Source organism: Zeugodacus cucurbitae, chromosome 4 (assembly GCF_028554725.1).
Source record: "Zeugodacus cucurbitae isolate PBARC_wt_2022May chromosome 4, idZeuCucr1.2, whole genome shotgun sequence".
NCBI classification, from domain to species: domain Eukaryota; kingdom Metazoa; phylum Arthropoda; class Insecta; order Diptera; family Tephritidae; genus Zeugodacus; species Zeugodacus cucurbitae.
Window position 1 is genome coordinate 29,074,506 of NC_071669.1, and position 17,297 is coordinate 29,091,802.

Genomic DNA, 17,297 nt, shown 5'->3' on the forward strand with positions numbered 1-17,297 from the left:
CATTGAGTAAGGTTTAGGATCATATTTTCAATACCTCCATTAGGTGGATTTTGGGGTTGTTGCATTTGCACAACGCTGCCTTTTAGCACATTTGCATAGCTTCCTTGGATATGACTATTCTTAGAATTACCAGGTTTCGAACTCTTCAACGGTAATTCTACGATGTAACAAATATTTTAAGTTGTATATTGGATGGGTTTCATTCTTTTTAATTGGGTTAGAGTTTAGCAGCAATTCGATTTTAAACATTGGTTGTGGTACCTTATTTCTATTGAAGATATTTACCACATTTTTAATTCCAAAGCCGCATTCTTCAAGGGTTTCTTTGACATCATTACATTCTACCGAAGACTCTATGCCTTTTACAACAACAACTAGGCCTTTCGAGCTCTTCAGTTGATAAGAATAATAGTTTTTATTGTTATTTGACAAAAATTTCACGATATCCATACAACTTTTCTCAGTGTAGGACTGTATTTTAGTTTCATCTATATTGCCTTTTTTCAAAGGCACTATATGAAAATTGTTAGTACCTACAATTTCACTTAGTTTTGCAACAAGTACAATTGAGCTACGCTCTCGCAAATATGTATATTGGCGGCGGCTTGTCGCATCGTCGTTCGATCCACTACTTAGTATGGCAAATCTGTTGCAATTTAAAGTTGCTGGTTTATTTGTATCAAGTGTGGCGGGTTGGAATTTTTTGGAATTGACCGCTGACTTTAAAGGACTTGATTTCCTTTTAATATTGACGTAGCGGTCAATACCAATCTGTACAGATGGTGTTTTTCTTTTTGGTACATGCTCACCTTGCATTGTTTTCCCCTTTGGTGTCAGCTCGTTTGCTGGTACCTGCTTGCTTGCTATTATCTGCTGTTTTGTTGTTGTGCACTTGCTGTTTTGTTCTGCTTCTGCTGATCGGCAGAGCGCTTCGATGACTCATCTTTCTCACCGTTGGATTGTTTGTTGGAGCAGATTGTTGTGCATTCAGAGAATGAATTAATTTTCACTGCCATAATAATTAGAACAAAATCTTATAATGTCTCCTCTAGTAAACCGTACACAGATTGAAATAACGACGATTTATCCTTCTTTCCAAGCTTTCTTTACCCAATTGTGATGAGTTTGAACGTAAAAGTAGTGAATTCATGAGGCATTAGTGTTTTGACGATTGCAAATACATCAAGTTCAGCTAAATGCACGGTATTTTTGTACATTACTAATTTGCTTTAAAATGGATAAATGCGCGAGTTGAAGCAAATCAACGCCGCTAATGCAAATTAGTGCTGCCATCTGTCTAGGCTATTATATTAGCTGTAATCGATTTTACATGTGAAAGCAACAACAAAGTTATCTAGTTGAAGTCGTACAGGAGAGTACGCGGATACCTCATTAAAAATTCTATCGCCGCTTGCGGAGTGCTGCCAAATTGTTTTACATATGTAGACTATTCACAATGGTAAAAACGACTCAAAGGACAAATTTTAGACAAAAATAGCAATACACATATATATTTTTGTAGTTTTTACTTTGAAATACATTTTAATTGATTAAATAAAACGTAAGACATAGACACAGCTTGAAACAAAGGGATAACAAAAATATTTTTGTGCAGATTTAAGTATTTATCCACCTAAGAAAATGGTTCAGCACTATTGCGCATTGTTAAGAGGACATTTTAGCACAGGCAGAGGGAAACAAAGAGAAAAAAAATATTTTTGTGCAGATTTAAGTGTTTCTTCACTTAGCGTTCTTTTGGCTTCTCTATAACGCTTAGTCAATCGATGACAGCTGTTAATAAAAATAAATAAGCAAATTCCGAGAGTATAAAATATTCGCTCACACCCGAACTTAGCCCTTCCTTACTTGTTTATATACATATTTGACGCAGAAAAAAGTTCTAAGAAAAGAATTATGGTATGCAAATAAATAAAACGCAGTGTTGCAAAATTCTTCACATGTGGTTTCTAAGAATTGGCAACGCTCGGTTTCCACCTAATTGTAAACACAGAAACATGTTCAGCTATTAAAGTGCTAAGTGATTTTTAAAATAAGTATTTTTTGCTTAAAAAGCCTTAAATAAATGTAAAATTTTAATGTAATTGAATGTTAACAGTGTAATTTTCAATATGTGAAGTGAAAAATGTGATGTGTATTATAGTATGTTTACATACATATGAAAATAATCTCGTTCTAAGCTCGTTCAATAATCTAACCGTTTACATATAGCCAAATGAGATTATCAATTGTCAAATGTGTTGTATTTGTTGTTGTGTTACACATCTTTCTCTCGCTGTTGGTCATTTTTATACTCTCGCAACAAAGTTGCTAAGAGAATACTATAGTTTTGTTCACATTACGGTTGTTTGTAACACCCAAAACTAAACGAGTTAGATATAGAAAAATTTGGTATGAAGGATCGCACTATGGAGGGGCACATGTGAATGTAATTTTTTTTGGGAAGTGGTCGTGGCCCCGCCCCCAAATAGTTTTTTTGTACATATCTCACTTCTTAATACCGTCCAAAAATGAAAGAAATCGGATAATAACCACGCCCACCTCCCATACAAAGGTTAGGTTGAAAATTACTAAGAGAAATGGCAGATGGAAGCTGCACTCATATTTTTTCACAAAATGGAAAATGGGCGTGGCATCTCACACTTATGAGTCAAAAACCATATCTCAGTAACTACTCGACAGATTTCAATGAAATTCGGTATATAGCATTTTCTTGACACCCTGATGACACGTGTGGAAAATTGATGAAATCGGTTTACAACTACGACAACTTTCCATATAACTCAATTTTAAATTCCATCTGATTCCTTCACTTTATAATATATATACATTAGGAACCAATGAAGATAGCGAAATAAAAGTTTACATAAATACTGTTTATGATCCGTGACATCACTTGTGAAATAATTGTCGAGATCGGACTAAAACTTTTCAAGACCCCGGATATCGAATTTGAACAACTCACCGAAAATAATTTTTCACCGAAAATATCGGTAAATCTCTCAGATATCTTAATTTAATTCAGAGAAAAACTTTTACTTCTAATAGTGTCTCTCTGTATCAGAAATGGTTAAAATCGGGTCATAACTTCCCCGAGCTCTCATATAGCTAATTATAGGATTTTCGAAAATTCGGCTTAATAGCTTATAAATCGGCTAATATATGAAATTTCTTAGCCAAATTAAATGAGCATACAATCTTAGATATAATGTATGTTCGTGATGAAAATGAGTTTAATCGGCTCAGGATTAAACATATTGAAATACCATGTGTTATAAGTCATCCGAATATTAGTGCGCTACTTCGTGGTGAAAACCGACTGGTACTTGGCGACTTTAACGCGCACCACGATCTTTGGCATTCTTGCCTGTCAAATGATCGGAGAGGGATGGTGCTGGCAGAACAGATAGACGATTCGACAATCTGCACAATGAATGACGAAGCTCCCACCAGAATTATGAGAATTATGATGCAGCAGCTAACTCTTGCATCAGACCACCTGCCCATAATTATCTCGATTGAAAAACCTCCTGACTTTAATTCCGCGGACAACCGCACCTATGTTAACTTTAATAAAGCTAACTGGGACGGCTTCACGGAATTCACCGAGAATGCCTTCGCCGCTCTTCCCATTCCTACGGACGTAATCGTTGGCGAATGTCAATTCCGCAAGGTGATCACCGATGCTACTGCTCGTTTCATACCAGCCGGAAGAATTGCTAACATGCGCCCTATTTTCCCGGCTGAAGCGGCAGTCGATCCCTGTGATCCCCGCATAAGGGATCTCAGTTTGGAGATTCGCCAACTGGTAAATAACTATAAGCGGACGAAATGGGTAGAGCACTTGAAGTCCTGTAATCTTTCCACTGGCGTGAGCAAGCTCTGGTCACCCGTCAAATCCCTGTCAAACCCGAGGAAACATGACGACCGAGTTGAAATTCAATTCGGTAGCCATGCCTCCTCGGACCCGGAGAGGTGCGCGCGCTATTTTAGCCGACAATTCATACTGCACCCCCAGGTTGACAAGGCTAAAAGACGTGTCACCAGACGGTTGCGCAAAATGCGAAACAACGGCGCGCCACTTGTTTTCACCAGTGGGGAGGTTCAGGAGGTCATCAGGAAGACCAAGTCCTCCAAAGCCATTGGCCCTGACGGAATAAATTCTTTAATGTTAAAACACCTAGGTTCAGCGGGAGTAGAATTTCTCGCCAAGGTACTCAATCTGTCGCTAACCACTCTTAAAATACCTGATATGTGGAAAATCGGAAGAGTGGTTCCACTACTGAAACCTGGGAAACCCGCCAACCAAGGGGAGTCCTATCGCCCGATAACTCTCCTTTCCCCAGTAGTGAAGACACTTGAGGCCTTACTGCTCCCGACACTCACATACCACCTGAACCTAGATAAACATCAACATGGCTTCCGTAAAGTGCATAGTACCACCACAGCACTTAGCGTCATAAACGCCCAGATAGTTCATGGTCTAAATCAGAAACCACCCTGTAAGAGAACCGTCCTAGTAGCGTTGGACCTGTCAAAAGCTTTTGACACGGTCAACCTAACAACGCTTCTAGAAGACGTGGAACAAACAACACTTTCTCCGGGGCTGAAGAGATGGATTATGAACTACCTGAGCGGTCGAAAATCATCGGTATTATTTCGAGGTAAAACATCAAAACTTAGGAAAATTAAACAAGGGGTTCCACAGGGCGTTGTCCTCTCCCGTTACTGTTTAATTTCTATATCTCCAAACTTCCTCAACCACCAGAGGGAATTTCCGTTACCTCCTACGCAGATGATTGTACGATAATGACGTCGGGCACTGGCATCGATGACATGTGTTCGAAAGTGAACAGCTACCTCCCCGAACTTTCTCGCTTCTTCTCTGCGAGGAGCCTGGCACTCGCACCCACTAAATCCACGGCGACCCTTTTTACCAATTGGACGAAGGAGTACAGACTAAGTCTTAACATTCATGTCGATGGCATACCAATTCCGACAGTTAATAATCCCAAAATTTTGGGAGTTACATTTGACAGTCTGCACTCCTTCACTCCACACACGACTGCGATAGTCACTAAAGTACAGAGCCGCAACAAAAGCCTGAAGTCGCTAGCCGGTAGCACTTGGGGAAAAGACAAAGAAACGTTGCTGGCCACTTACAAGGCTATCGGTCGGCCGGTCGTAAATTACAGCAGCAGAAGCTACAGACGTGCCAGAACACTGCACTCCGAACAGCAACAGGATGTCTCTTGATGTCACCAATGACACACCTTCATAGTGAGGCCATTATGCTGCCTATTAAGGAGCATAATGAACTGCTTACCAAGCAGTTTCTACTTGGGTGTTTTCGTAGAAATCATGTAGTCACTTGCTGGAAGCAGAACCGCCCCATAGGTGCATCAAGAGATCGCTCCTACAACACGTCGACGAACTTAATCAATATACCTACCAGACTGTGGATGCAGACAATTTTAGACACGCTCTAAACGTCATTCACAGTGGAGCTATTAACACCTTCCATTGAATGGCGTCCTTGGAACCAAACCACCACCTATAGCAGACGAAGAGCTCGAGTTTCCACGTGAAACCAGAGTGACCCTTGCGCAACTTCGATCTGGATATTGTAGCAGGTTAAACTCCTACTTATCCAGACTGAACCCCGACATACAAAATACATGTCCCGCATGCAACGAGTCCCCGCATGACTCTAACCACCTCTTTGTATGACCAATGAACACTACTCATCTATCACCCCTTTCCCTTTGGTCCAACCCAGTCGAAACAGCACGTTTCCTGGCCCTCCCGTTAGATGATTTCGACGACAACTAGACTTATGCTCTTCTTTTCAGGCAGGGATAGATAACCGCTACAACAACAACAACAACAACAACAACCATGTGTTATAATACTTATCAAAAAAATTAAGCATTTAAATAAAAATATTTCACAAACTATAATTCCGATCACCAATTTTATATATATTCCTTCTCTGGAAAGCCTCCCCTTTCCGATACCCCATTTATAGCGGAATTCGTTGTCCAACCCCAACAGTAAAAGTAATCGGAATCGTGCCCACGTACTTGCCAAAAACAGCACTCGAATGTCTATCTGCTAATTTTTGCTAGTTTTTCGTTTCTTTACTTTTTCTAGCTGTGACAGTAACTTGCTATTTTTGACATTTTCCTCTGCCAAAAAGCCAGCAGTAAATATACCGACTTATAGTTGTTACAATACTCGGGGAGATTTTAGTAACTGGGGCGCCAATATTTGAGGCCATTTTTATGTTAATTGGACCGTTTATGAGATATTTGCACATGAATATCGGATTATAGCGGTTATTTTTTTTTTTAATATATAGGGATATAGGTACCGCAGACCTTCTTTTAGAGATATTCGGCTTTAAAGATCAAAAATTTCAACAAGAAATTTCACATACTTTACCACATTTTACTCACTTCTTTCACTTCAAATATTTGAAATCACACTGCTAACATTCAATTAAATTCAAATTTTACATTTATTTAAAGTTTTTTAAGTAAAAATTACTTATTTTAAAAATCTCTTTTCTAAGATTTATGTGTTTACAATTATGCGGAAATACCACATTGTAGATACCATATATATAAATTCATCCATAAATTCCCCTTTTTTCCCAAAATTCCTTTTCTTCTATTTAACAATATAAATTTTTAAAAATCATATCGAGGATAGTCCCTTATGTTGCTAAAACTAGTGTTAGCTCGACCAGGGTTACTTTTTTTGAAGCGCGGCCGAAGGCCACCTGTGCAGAAGGAGTTCTTTGCGAAAAACCTACGGACACCCCCGGTTTTGGCTCCTGGGTACTTATTGTGAAGCGCTGCCGAAGGCCGCCAGTGCAGAAAGGAATTCTACGCGGAAATGGATATGGTTGGAAAAAGTAGAATCTCCACATTACGAGTATATATAATTGTTGTCGGAAACTTATAGTTTTCGAGATATTTGCATTTTAAGTTGAAAATTTCACACAATTTTTGTAGCGATTTTTCGATTATTAGTTAATTTTTAATTTATATAATGCACTTATTATACACATCACTAAATTGTTTCAACATATTTATTTTATATCAATTAGTTTAATATTTGCTTAAATAAGCATTTTAATTGGCTGGGACTTAGTATAGCATCCCACGATTTCGGGGATAAAGTGGGTATGGTTGGGTAGAGGAGATCCTCCAGAATAATAATATATATAATTATAGCCTTATAACTTATAATTTTCGAGATATTCGCGTTTAACATTTGAAAATAGTAAAATTTTAACACGTAATTTCTCGCTATATATTAGATTTTTCATTTATATTTTGCATTTATTATACATTCATACTTCACAACTTTCTTTCCATATAATTATTTTATATAAATTATTTAGAACTTTGCTTTAAATAAGCATTTTAATTTCTATTCAATTTTATCAATTCACACAATAATAAAAGGGTTGCATGCTGATGAAAAATAAGCATTGCCATATCTAAATATTTGTAAAATGAATCAAAATATACATAAAGGAGGGATATAGCCTATGATGATAGGAAAAATAGTTCAGTATTTCTCTTACTTTGATAAACCCCGGTGTTGGATCGACCAGGGTTATTTTTTTGAAGCGCGGCCGAAGACCGCCAATTCAAAAAGTAGTTCTATGCGAAAGAAGTTGTGATTGTGATACGCGAAGGGACTTATCTATGTTTACATATAACGAGATTATCTCCATTTACGAGCTTAACTCGATAATCTGTAATTAAGAAACGAGCTTCCCCATACAAAATTCCTCTCTGGATAATCCGAGATTATAAAATTATCTCGTTTTATACAACTAGATTTTCGGTAGTTTATCGATAATTTTGCGAAGAAGAGGAGAAATATCAAATGAAAATGTAAACAAAAAGGCCGACAGCGAGAGAAATATGTGTGATACAACAACAAAAGCAAAACATTTGACAGTTGATTATCTCATTTGGCTATATGTAAACGGTTAGCTTATTGAACGAGCTTAGAACGAGATTATTTTCATATGTAAACATACTATTAGGACACCCCGAGATATAATTTGGGACAAAATCCCTCCTTTATATTTATTTTGATTCATTTGAAATTTTTTTAGATATGACAATGCTTATATTTCGTCGGAATTGATAAACTTGAATAAAAATTAAAATGCTTATTTAAAGCAAATTTCTAAATAATTTATATAAAATAATTATATGGAAAGAAAGTAGTGAAGTGTGAATGTATAATAAGTGCAAAATATAAATGAAAAATCCAATATATAGCGAGAAATGTCTCCAGCGGCTATAATTATATACATTCTTAATCTCGAGGACCTCCTCTATCCAAACATATACACTTTAGCCCCGAAATCATGGGATGCTATACTAAAGTTTTCCCTTTTAATTGTTACACAATTTTGTTTATATTTACAATAACCAAAAATAAATTCACGTTAAAGTGTGTGAAATACAATGTGTTACTTATAGAAACAAGTAAGGAAGGGCTAAGTTCGGGTGTAACCGAACATTTTATACTCTCGCAATTTATTTATTTAACTTTATTAATCTATACTAATATTATAAAGCTGAAGAGTTTGTTTGTTTGTTTGAACGCGCTAATCTCCGAAACTACTGGTTCGAATTGAATAATTCTTTTTGTGTTGGATAGTCCATTTATCGAGTAAGGCTGTAGGCTATATAGCATCAGGAGCGAAAAAACAGTGGTAAATGTGTAAAAAATGGGGGAAATTATTTATCTTTGAGGGCTTCCGTTCCTTGCGCTGCGAAAGCGGTTCGAGATTAGATACGCTAAGGATCGAGAACGGTTGGACCATTATTGATGAAATGTTCAAAGGTTGTTCGTTGTGGATCTTTCAAGCTTTAGTCGGAAAATTGTAAAATTCCAAAAAGTGCCTTTTTTCCATACATTTTTTTTTCAATCTATCTATAAAAAAAACAATTCGGAAAAGTCGGAAATTGGCAAGTGACAACAGAGAATTCAGAATTGCAAATGAACGGTGACATCTACAATGAAGCATTGAAATTCATATGCCATCACCAAATCGTCAAATTAGAGATGTACTGGAATCGTGCATACGACAGAATAACTTTGGAACAAGTATAAAGAAATGTTCCATTATGTAATGAGCAGCAAAAGACAACCTATGATGAATTGATTAAGGCTGTCCATGATGGAAATATATATATATTTGGCGTAGGAACCGCTTTAAGCGATTATAGCCGAATCCACCAGAGCGCGCCACTCATTCCTCCTTTTTGCTTTTTGGCGCCAACTGGAAACACCAAGTGAAGCCAGGTCACTTTGCACTTGGCCTTTCCACCGGAGTGGAGGTCGTCCTCTTCCGCGGCTTCCTCCAGCGGGTACTGCATCGAATACTTTCAGAGCTGGAGTGTTTTCTTCCATCCGTACAACATGACCTAGCCAGCGTAGCCGCTGTCTTTTTATTCGCTGAACTATGTCAATGTCGTCGTATAAATCGTACAGCTCATCGTTCCATCGTCTGAACCTTTCTCTCGAAAACCCCAAGAGTCGTCTCATCGGATGTTGTCATCGTCCACGCTTCAGCGCCATACATCAGGACGGGAATAATGAGCGACTTATAGAGTTTGATCTTGGTTCGTCGAGAGAGGACTTTACTTTTCAATTGCCTACTCAGTCCAAAGTAGCACCTGTTGGCAAGAGTGATTCTGCGTTGGATTTCAAGGCTGACATTGTTGGTGTTGTTAATGCTGATTCCCAGATAAACGAAATTATCTACAACTTCAAAGTTATGACTGTCAACAGTGACGTGGGAGCCAAGACGCGAGTGCGCTGACTGTTTGTTTGATGACAGGAGATATTTCGTCTTGTCCTCATTCACCACCAGACCCATACGCTTCGCTTCTTTATCTAGTCTGGAAAACGCAGAACAAACGGCGCGGTTGTTGCTTCCGATGATATCAATATCATCGGCATACGCCAGGAGCTGTACACTCTTGTAGAAGATTGTACCCTCTCTATTTAGTTCTGCAGCTCGTATTATTTTTTCCAGCAATAGATTGAAGAAGTCGCACGATAGTGAGTCACCCTGTCTGAAGCCTCGTTTGGTATCGAACGGCTCGGAGGGGTCCTTCCCGATCCTGACGGAGCTTTTGGTGTTGCTCAACGTCAGCTTACATAGCCGTATTAGTTTCGAAGGCAGCTTTAAAATCGAAAAAGATGGTGAGTATCGATTCTTCTCTCTCGGGTCTTTTCCAAGATTTGGCGCATGGTGAATATCTGGTCCATTGTGGATTTTCCAGGTCTAAAGCCACACTGATAAGGTCCAATCAGTTCGTTGACGGTGGGCTTTAGTCTTTCACACAATACGCTCGACAAAACCTTATATGCGATATTGAGGAGGCTTATACCACGGTAGTTGGCGCAGATTGTGGGGTCTCCCTTCTTATGGATTGGGAAGAGCACACTAAGATTCCAATCGTCAGGCATGCTTTCTTCCGACCATATTCTACAAAGAAGCTGATGCATGCACCTTATCAGTTCTTCGCCGCCGTATTTGAATAGCTCGGCCGGTAATCCATCGGCCCCCGCCGCTTTGTTGTTCTTCAAGCGGGTAATTGCTATTCGAATTTCTTCATGGTCGGGTAATGGAACATCTATTCCATCGTCATCGATTGGGGAATCGGGTTCGCCATCTCCTGGTGTTGTACTTTCACTGCCATTGAGCAGGTCGGAGAAGTGTTCCCTCCATAATCCCAGTGTGCTCTGGACATCCATTACCAGATTACCTTCTCGGTCCCTACATGATAATGCTCCGGTTTTGAAACCTTCTGTTAATCGCCTCATCTTTTCATAAAATTTTCGAGCATTACCCATGTCGGCCAGCTTTTCAAGCTTTTCATACTCACGCATTTCGGCCTCTTTCTTTTTACGTCTGCAAATGCGTCTCGATTCCCTCTTCAGTTCTCGATATCTATCCCACCCCGAACGTGTTGTGGTCGATCGCAACGTTGCGAGGTAGGCAGTCTGTTTTCTCTCCACTGCGGAACGACAATTCTCATCGTACCAACAGGTTTTTTGGCGTTGCCGGAGACCAATTGTTTCGGCTGCAGCGGTATGCAATGAGTTTGAGATGCCGTTCCACAGCTCCATTATATCGAGATGCTGATGAGTGCTCTCAGAGAGCAGGAGTGCAAGTCGAGTAGAAAATCGTTCGGCTGTCGGTTGTGATTGCAGCTTTTCGACGTCGAACCTTCCTTGTGTTTGTTGACGGGCGTTCTTTGCTGCACAGAGGCGAGTGCGTATCTTTGCTGCTACTAGATAATGGTCCGAGTCAATGTTTGGTCCTCGGAGCGTACGCACGTCTAAAACACTGGAGACATGTCTTCCGTCTATCACAACGTGATCGATTTGATTGCGCGTGTTTCGATCAGGGGACAGCCACGTTGCTTGATGAATTTTTTTATGCTGGAATCTGGTACTACAGACAACCATATTTCGGGCCCTAGCGAAGTCGATCAGCCTCAGGCCGTTTGGCGATGTTTCGTCATGGAGGCTGAATTTTCCGACTGTTGTGTGATGGAAATGGCGGACTTTTATTTCTTGATACGCACGGTGGAACTGGGAATCCTGATTGATTCTGATATCATTGATTTTGGCAACAATACGATCTCAAAATGGCATTACGTTGGCTCTCGCATCTACTGGAATTGCAGCAACGCTACTTGAAGTTGGAAGAACGGCACATTAGACATTGTAGCTTCAGTTAAACATGCAAATCTATGAAACATCTATGAGATGAGCGCAATTTTCTAGAAGCACTTGACAGAACAATGAAAGATCTGTGGAATAATAATCGTCGCTTTGGTGGCGTAATGATACTGTTATTGACAAACACATTCTGTTATTTCGAAATCAACAACGGCGGAGGAATTGAACGCATGTCTTAAGTCATCGTACTTGTGGCGGCACGCGAAAACCATATGATTGACCATGAATATGCGTGTGTTCCTGCAACCGGATAGCACCTCAGAAGATCTGTAAAGAACTGGGCAAATCCCGGTTAATACTTCTAATGGTTGATATCAATCCAAATTTATTGTAACTACGATTGGTTGAGTGCACGCAGATTTTTAAATTCCAAAAATACCGATGTCGATGATTTAATCTATACGACTTAAAGTCAACTTCCGGGAGATTTGTGTTCATAAACATCGATCGATCATGTTGAAAATGAAGACGAAGCTGTGAATTATCCAGTGAAATTTCTAAATTCTTTGTCATTTATTATGCTTCGCAATCTTCAAGCAGCTATCGAATAATGTAATAGTTGCAAGAATTAAAGTTAAAGGGACTTGCAAGGGGCACAATGCTCGATTCCACAAATTTCTTTGAGTTCAAACGATTTGCCATTTCAGTTCAAACGTATTCAGTTTCCAACGAGACTTGCATTTGGGATGACAATCAACAGGTCTCAAAGACAGTCGCTGGAGGTGTGTGGCATAAATTTCATTCACGAGTTGAAAAACCATCTTCTCTGTACATTTACGCACCGGAACAGAAAACAAAAAATGTTGTTTATTATGCTGAGTTGCATTGAAAAATTATTTAGAAAAATCGCAAATAAATGTTTTCCAGCACTATACAAATTCAACTTTGTTTTCAAAACAAATTATTTCACGCAGTGCAACGACTGCGGAGTCAGCTAGTATTATATAATACACAATTTGACCCACATATTCGTCATATATATTGTATAAAGTCCATTGAAAGTTGGAAACCCTAATATTAGGTTAGAAGTACCGAGGTCCTCATGTTCGATATATGGGGCCTTGACAACCTATGGTCCGATTTCGGTGATTTTTAGAATGGGGCTGCCATACTATAAACATAGTATTTGTGCAAATTTCTGCATCGATATCTTTACTAGTGCTTACTTTATATATTGTAAAGTAAATGATTCAGATCGTCTTAAAATTCTGGTATATAGGAAGTAGGCGTGGTTGTGAAGCGATTTGGCCTATTTTCACAACATATCATTGGGATGTAAAGAAACTATTACAAACTAAGTTTCATTGAAATCGGTCGAGTAGTTCCTGAGATATGGTTTTTGACCCATAAGTGGGCGATGCCACGCCCATCTTCCATTTTGTAAAAAAATCTGAGTGCAGCTTCCATCTGCCATTTCTTATGTGAAATTTAGTGTTTCTGGCGTTTTTCTTTATTGAGTTAACCCACTTTTAGTAGTTTTCAACATAACCTTTGTATGGGAGGGATACCTTTAGTAGTTTGCGAGATATGTACAAAAAACTTAGTAGGGGGAGGGCCCACGCCCACTTCCCCAAAAAAATTACATCCACATATGCCCCTTACTAATGCGATCCTTCATACCAAATTTTACTTCCATAGCTTTATTTATAGCTTAGTTATGGCACTTTATATGTTTTCGGTTTTCGCCATTTTGTGGGCGTGGCAGTGGTCCGATTACGCCCATTTTCGATCTTAACCTTCTTATGGTGCCAATGAACACGTGTTCCAAGTTTCATTAAGATATCTTAATTTTTACTCAAGTTACAGCTTGCACGGACGGACGGACAGACAGACATTCGGATTTGAACTTTTCTCGTCACCCTGATCATTTTGATATATATAACCCTATATCCAACTCCTTTAGTTTTAGGACTTACAACCAACCGTTATCTGGACAAAACTATAATACTCTCGTATCAACTTTGTTGCGAGTATAAAAACTGAACTTTTAAAGGCGAATATTTAAAAAACTATTAGGCTGTTCACGATAAGGATGTTATCGGGTTATGTGGTTATGTGATTAAGTAAACAACAACAAAATGCGGTATGACAAAATAACCAACTTTGACCAACCTGGGCCCTTGTTTACAGTTTATGTGGTTGTTCGCTTATTTCCAGTGTTAGAAAGTCGTTGGAATTTTACTATATGGCAGCACAAAAAATAAATAAAAGTGAGCGAATGACATTTCCAATTAGATTTTGTTATTGGAAAATCTGCTATTAACAGCTGTTTTTTGTTTACAATCGGCAAATTAAAACCGAAATAAAAAGCTTCGAAAAGTATCACAAAGCATCAAAAATCATTAAAACTATCAAAAATCATCAAAGTAAGTAAGAATCATAAAGTACAAAATAAATATACATTTTTTGTCATTAATTTATACTCCAATTTCAGTGTCTACAGAAATACAGAAATGCCTTAAAATTCCGATTATTTAATAAGCACATACATACCTTCAATAAAGTCCATTTCCTGAACAGCAGAATTTATTTTATATTAGATTTTTGCTTTTTAAACTTTGTTTAGGCATTTTATAAGTAGGAATTTCATTGAACTAAAATTGTAAACAATGAACAGCTGTTTGTGTAAAAATAAGCAAATAACCATACATAGGATGTTCACGGAGCATAGAGGTTATTTTTAATCTAATAATCACATAACCCGATAACCACCTTACCGTGAACAGCCCACATAAGTCAAGAATATTTATATATAAAATTGCTCTGGAGGGCCTCTCCTCTTTCGCCCAATACCCGATTTACATCGAAGTTGTCAAACCCCGACCGGCAAAGAAATCAGAATCGTGCCAAAATCCGGAATTCTAAACATTTCTGATAATATTACCCTAATTAGATGTAATTTTCCCCCCAAGTACCCACTCTGGAACCCGTTTTATACTAACCTTCCGCTGCTCCAATTTGAATTTCTTGTCAATTTCGACATTGTCCCGGTTATTCTCACGTAACTCACGTAATTTCTTCAACGTTTCCGCAGATGAAAGAATACAATCATTAATTTTTTTCTCCCGCGCATTATGGACTTGTTGTAATTGGTTAAATAAATTCGTACACACTTTCTCGCAATTAACCTGACCTTTAAAAGATTCGGTTGGCAGTGATGTGTTTAACATATGTATTATATTATCATCCATTGCACGCATTTTTTTGATGCTCTCCTTCAAGAATAATTAATAAAAAATTAAATTTTTATGTACTTGAAAATAAATTACCTGGAACTCCAGAAAGTCCTCGCATATCACACCGGCCGACATTTCAAAACAGTACGATAATTCGATTTCGATTAAAAGAACTATGGCCCATTTAATTTAAACCTACGTTTACACCAACCACAATTTTTCGATTATGTGTTTAACACGGCCGTTACACGGGAAAGAGTTTGCTTCCAAGTTGATCAGACGAATTTATTGTAAAAATGACATAAATTGAAAGCCAAGACGTAGCTGCAAGCAACTTGATATTCAATAATTGTTACAGAGATGCCGTCGTCAAGAAAACTGCTTCCATTTTTCGCCAAAAATGATTCATAAGTCTTTATTTTTATGTCATTCTGTAGATACATCGGAAGATTCATGTTCCATTAAGTGCTTTGTTTCGTAATATGGAATAATTCTCTTATTTCAACGTTATTCATCATTGATTTTAAAATTTCGTGTAGTGATTAGCTGAGTGCAGAGTTCTCCAATTTTCATATTGCAAGTATTACAATTTTGAAATTAATGACGAATAGAGTTGATAAATGAATTATTCCCTTTTACGAAATTGCACACAAACAGTGCATTTAATGGAACATGAATCTTCCGACGTAGCTACTGATTGATTTCAAAATAAAAACCTATGAATCCATTTTGGCGATAAATGGAAGCAGTTTTCTGGACGACGGCAACTCTGTAACAATAATGGAATATCAAAGTTTTTTCAACCTACGTCATGGCTTTCAATTCCTGTATTTTTTTATAATTAGTTGGAATGATCAACTTAAAACCAAGCTCTTTCGCGTGTAACGACAGCGTTACTGCTCTAATTTTTCCATCATTTTGGAAACTGATACGTTTGACTAAAATAGCTCTCTCATTGAGATATACATTGCCAGCATACGTACAAATAGTTGCAAAACTTACGAATGGTACGTATATAGTTCATATTAGACGTGTTTTATTTGACCAGCAAATTAAACGATTAGCTTATTTTGTATGGAAGACTTAGCTAACATAAGCTGCCATCGATTGGTCAATTCTCTGCTCGCTATCTTTGGGTGATGGTCGCTTGTCAAAAATTTTACATATGAAAGCAACAACAAAGTTATCTAGTTGAATTCGTGCAGGAGAGTATGCGAATACCTCATTGAAAAAGCTATCGCCGCTTGCTTAGTGCTTCCAAGTTTTGTTTTACACATTTTAGAACCATTTTACTATTGTGAACCGCTCAGATGACAAATTACTGTTAAAATAATAAAAATTGTTATACACAAATGGCAGGCGAAGATAAATCGTAAGCATTTTTGTATTGAATTTATTGAATCAAAACATTAATAAAGCTTAATTTTGTTGCAGAAAACGTTAGACAAGCACGGTGGTAGAAGAGTTCGGTGCGATCAATTATAGACAATTCGATTTCAGTACTGCCAGTTCGTATGAAATTCCGGAAAGTTTGTTCGGTTGGCTTGTCTATAACAGTTAGCAGTTATCGATGACAGCTTTAATTATGTTGGCTTGTCATTAGTTACCATAGCCTATATATTGAACTAGAGGCATTGCCAGTTTAGCGTTTTTTCATTCACAATAGGTTTTTTACAAAAATAGTAGTACGCACTAGCTTGAAACCTTATTTTGACAGATGTAAATGTAAACAAACTACAATTTTTAATTCTATCGATGAGCAAAATGGCAAATAAAAACTTTATCTTTATCACTTTCATGTCCAATGTTTTTCAATTATGTAGACTTATGTGTTGTGCAACAATACAGTTACATTTTATGTTATGAGCTATGCACGTATTCATTCAGTATGCGTTCTTCGCAGGTGGAATTGTTAAAATCGGTTTCGCGAAAAAAAAGTTATACTAAAATGATTATACAAAAGTTTTCAAAAACATAAAATTAATTGTTTTATTTTAAAACAAACTGAACTATATAATAAATATAGATAAGAGAGTTAGTCATGAGAAAAGTGTTTAGTTTATTTTTAATAATTTAATTATTGTCTATAGGCAACACCCTGTAACTAATGATCCAGGATACAAAGGACTTTGAAATTTTTATCAATTCGTATTTGAGTTAAGACTAATACCTATCTGTACTAAAAAAATGTCAGCTCCGCCCATTTTTATTCGGACTTGAGAGCGTTATTTATTTTGATCATCCCGGATATTGGTTGTAAATTCTTTAAAAGATCAGAAAATTATAGAAAAGCGGTAAACAAAAGGA

The 17,297-nt window shown here is 37.6% G+C and overlaps 1 protein-coding gene and 1 long non-coding RNA gene across 7 annotated transcripts in view; one reads left to right on the forward strand and one right to left on the reverse strand.

Moving 5' to 3' along the window:
* Positions 1-15,273, reverse strand: part of LOC105218970 (protein MIX23) — a 34,330-nt gene extending 19,057 nt beyond the window's left edge. For 4 of the 5 annotated variants that reach the window (XR_003752937.2, XR_852125.3, XM_011194867.3 and 1 more), the window contains exons 1-2: positions 15,084-15,273; positions 14,757-15,029 (exon numbers count right to left, since the gene is read on the reverse strand). Coding sequence is in view for 3 of the 5 variants with exons in the window: in XM_011194867.3 (XP_011193169.1) it covers positions 14,757-15,029; positions 15,084-15,125 (315 nt within the window). In the remaining 2 variants the exon portion in view is untranslated. Of the gene's footprint in view, positions 1-12,324; positions 12,581-14,756; positions 15,030-15,083 lie in introns of those variants that run through there. The other variant, XM_054229716.1, reaches the window with a different exon arrangement.
* A 282-nt stretch (positions 15,274-15,555) lies between these two features.
* On the forward strand, positions 15,556-17,000 carry LOC128921616 (uncharacterized). Of its 2 annotated transcripts, none has more exons than XR_008471048.1 (3): positions 15,556-15,997; positions 16,055-16,362; positions 16,425-17,000. It is a non-coding gene; the product is annotated as an uncharacterized LOC128921616 (long non-coding RNA). The 2 variants fall into 2 exon arrangements; XR_008471047.1 differs by having other exon boundaries at positions 16,072-16,362; positions 16,425-16,998.
* Positions 17,001-17,297: the final 297 nt, after the last annotated feature.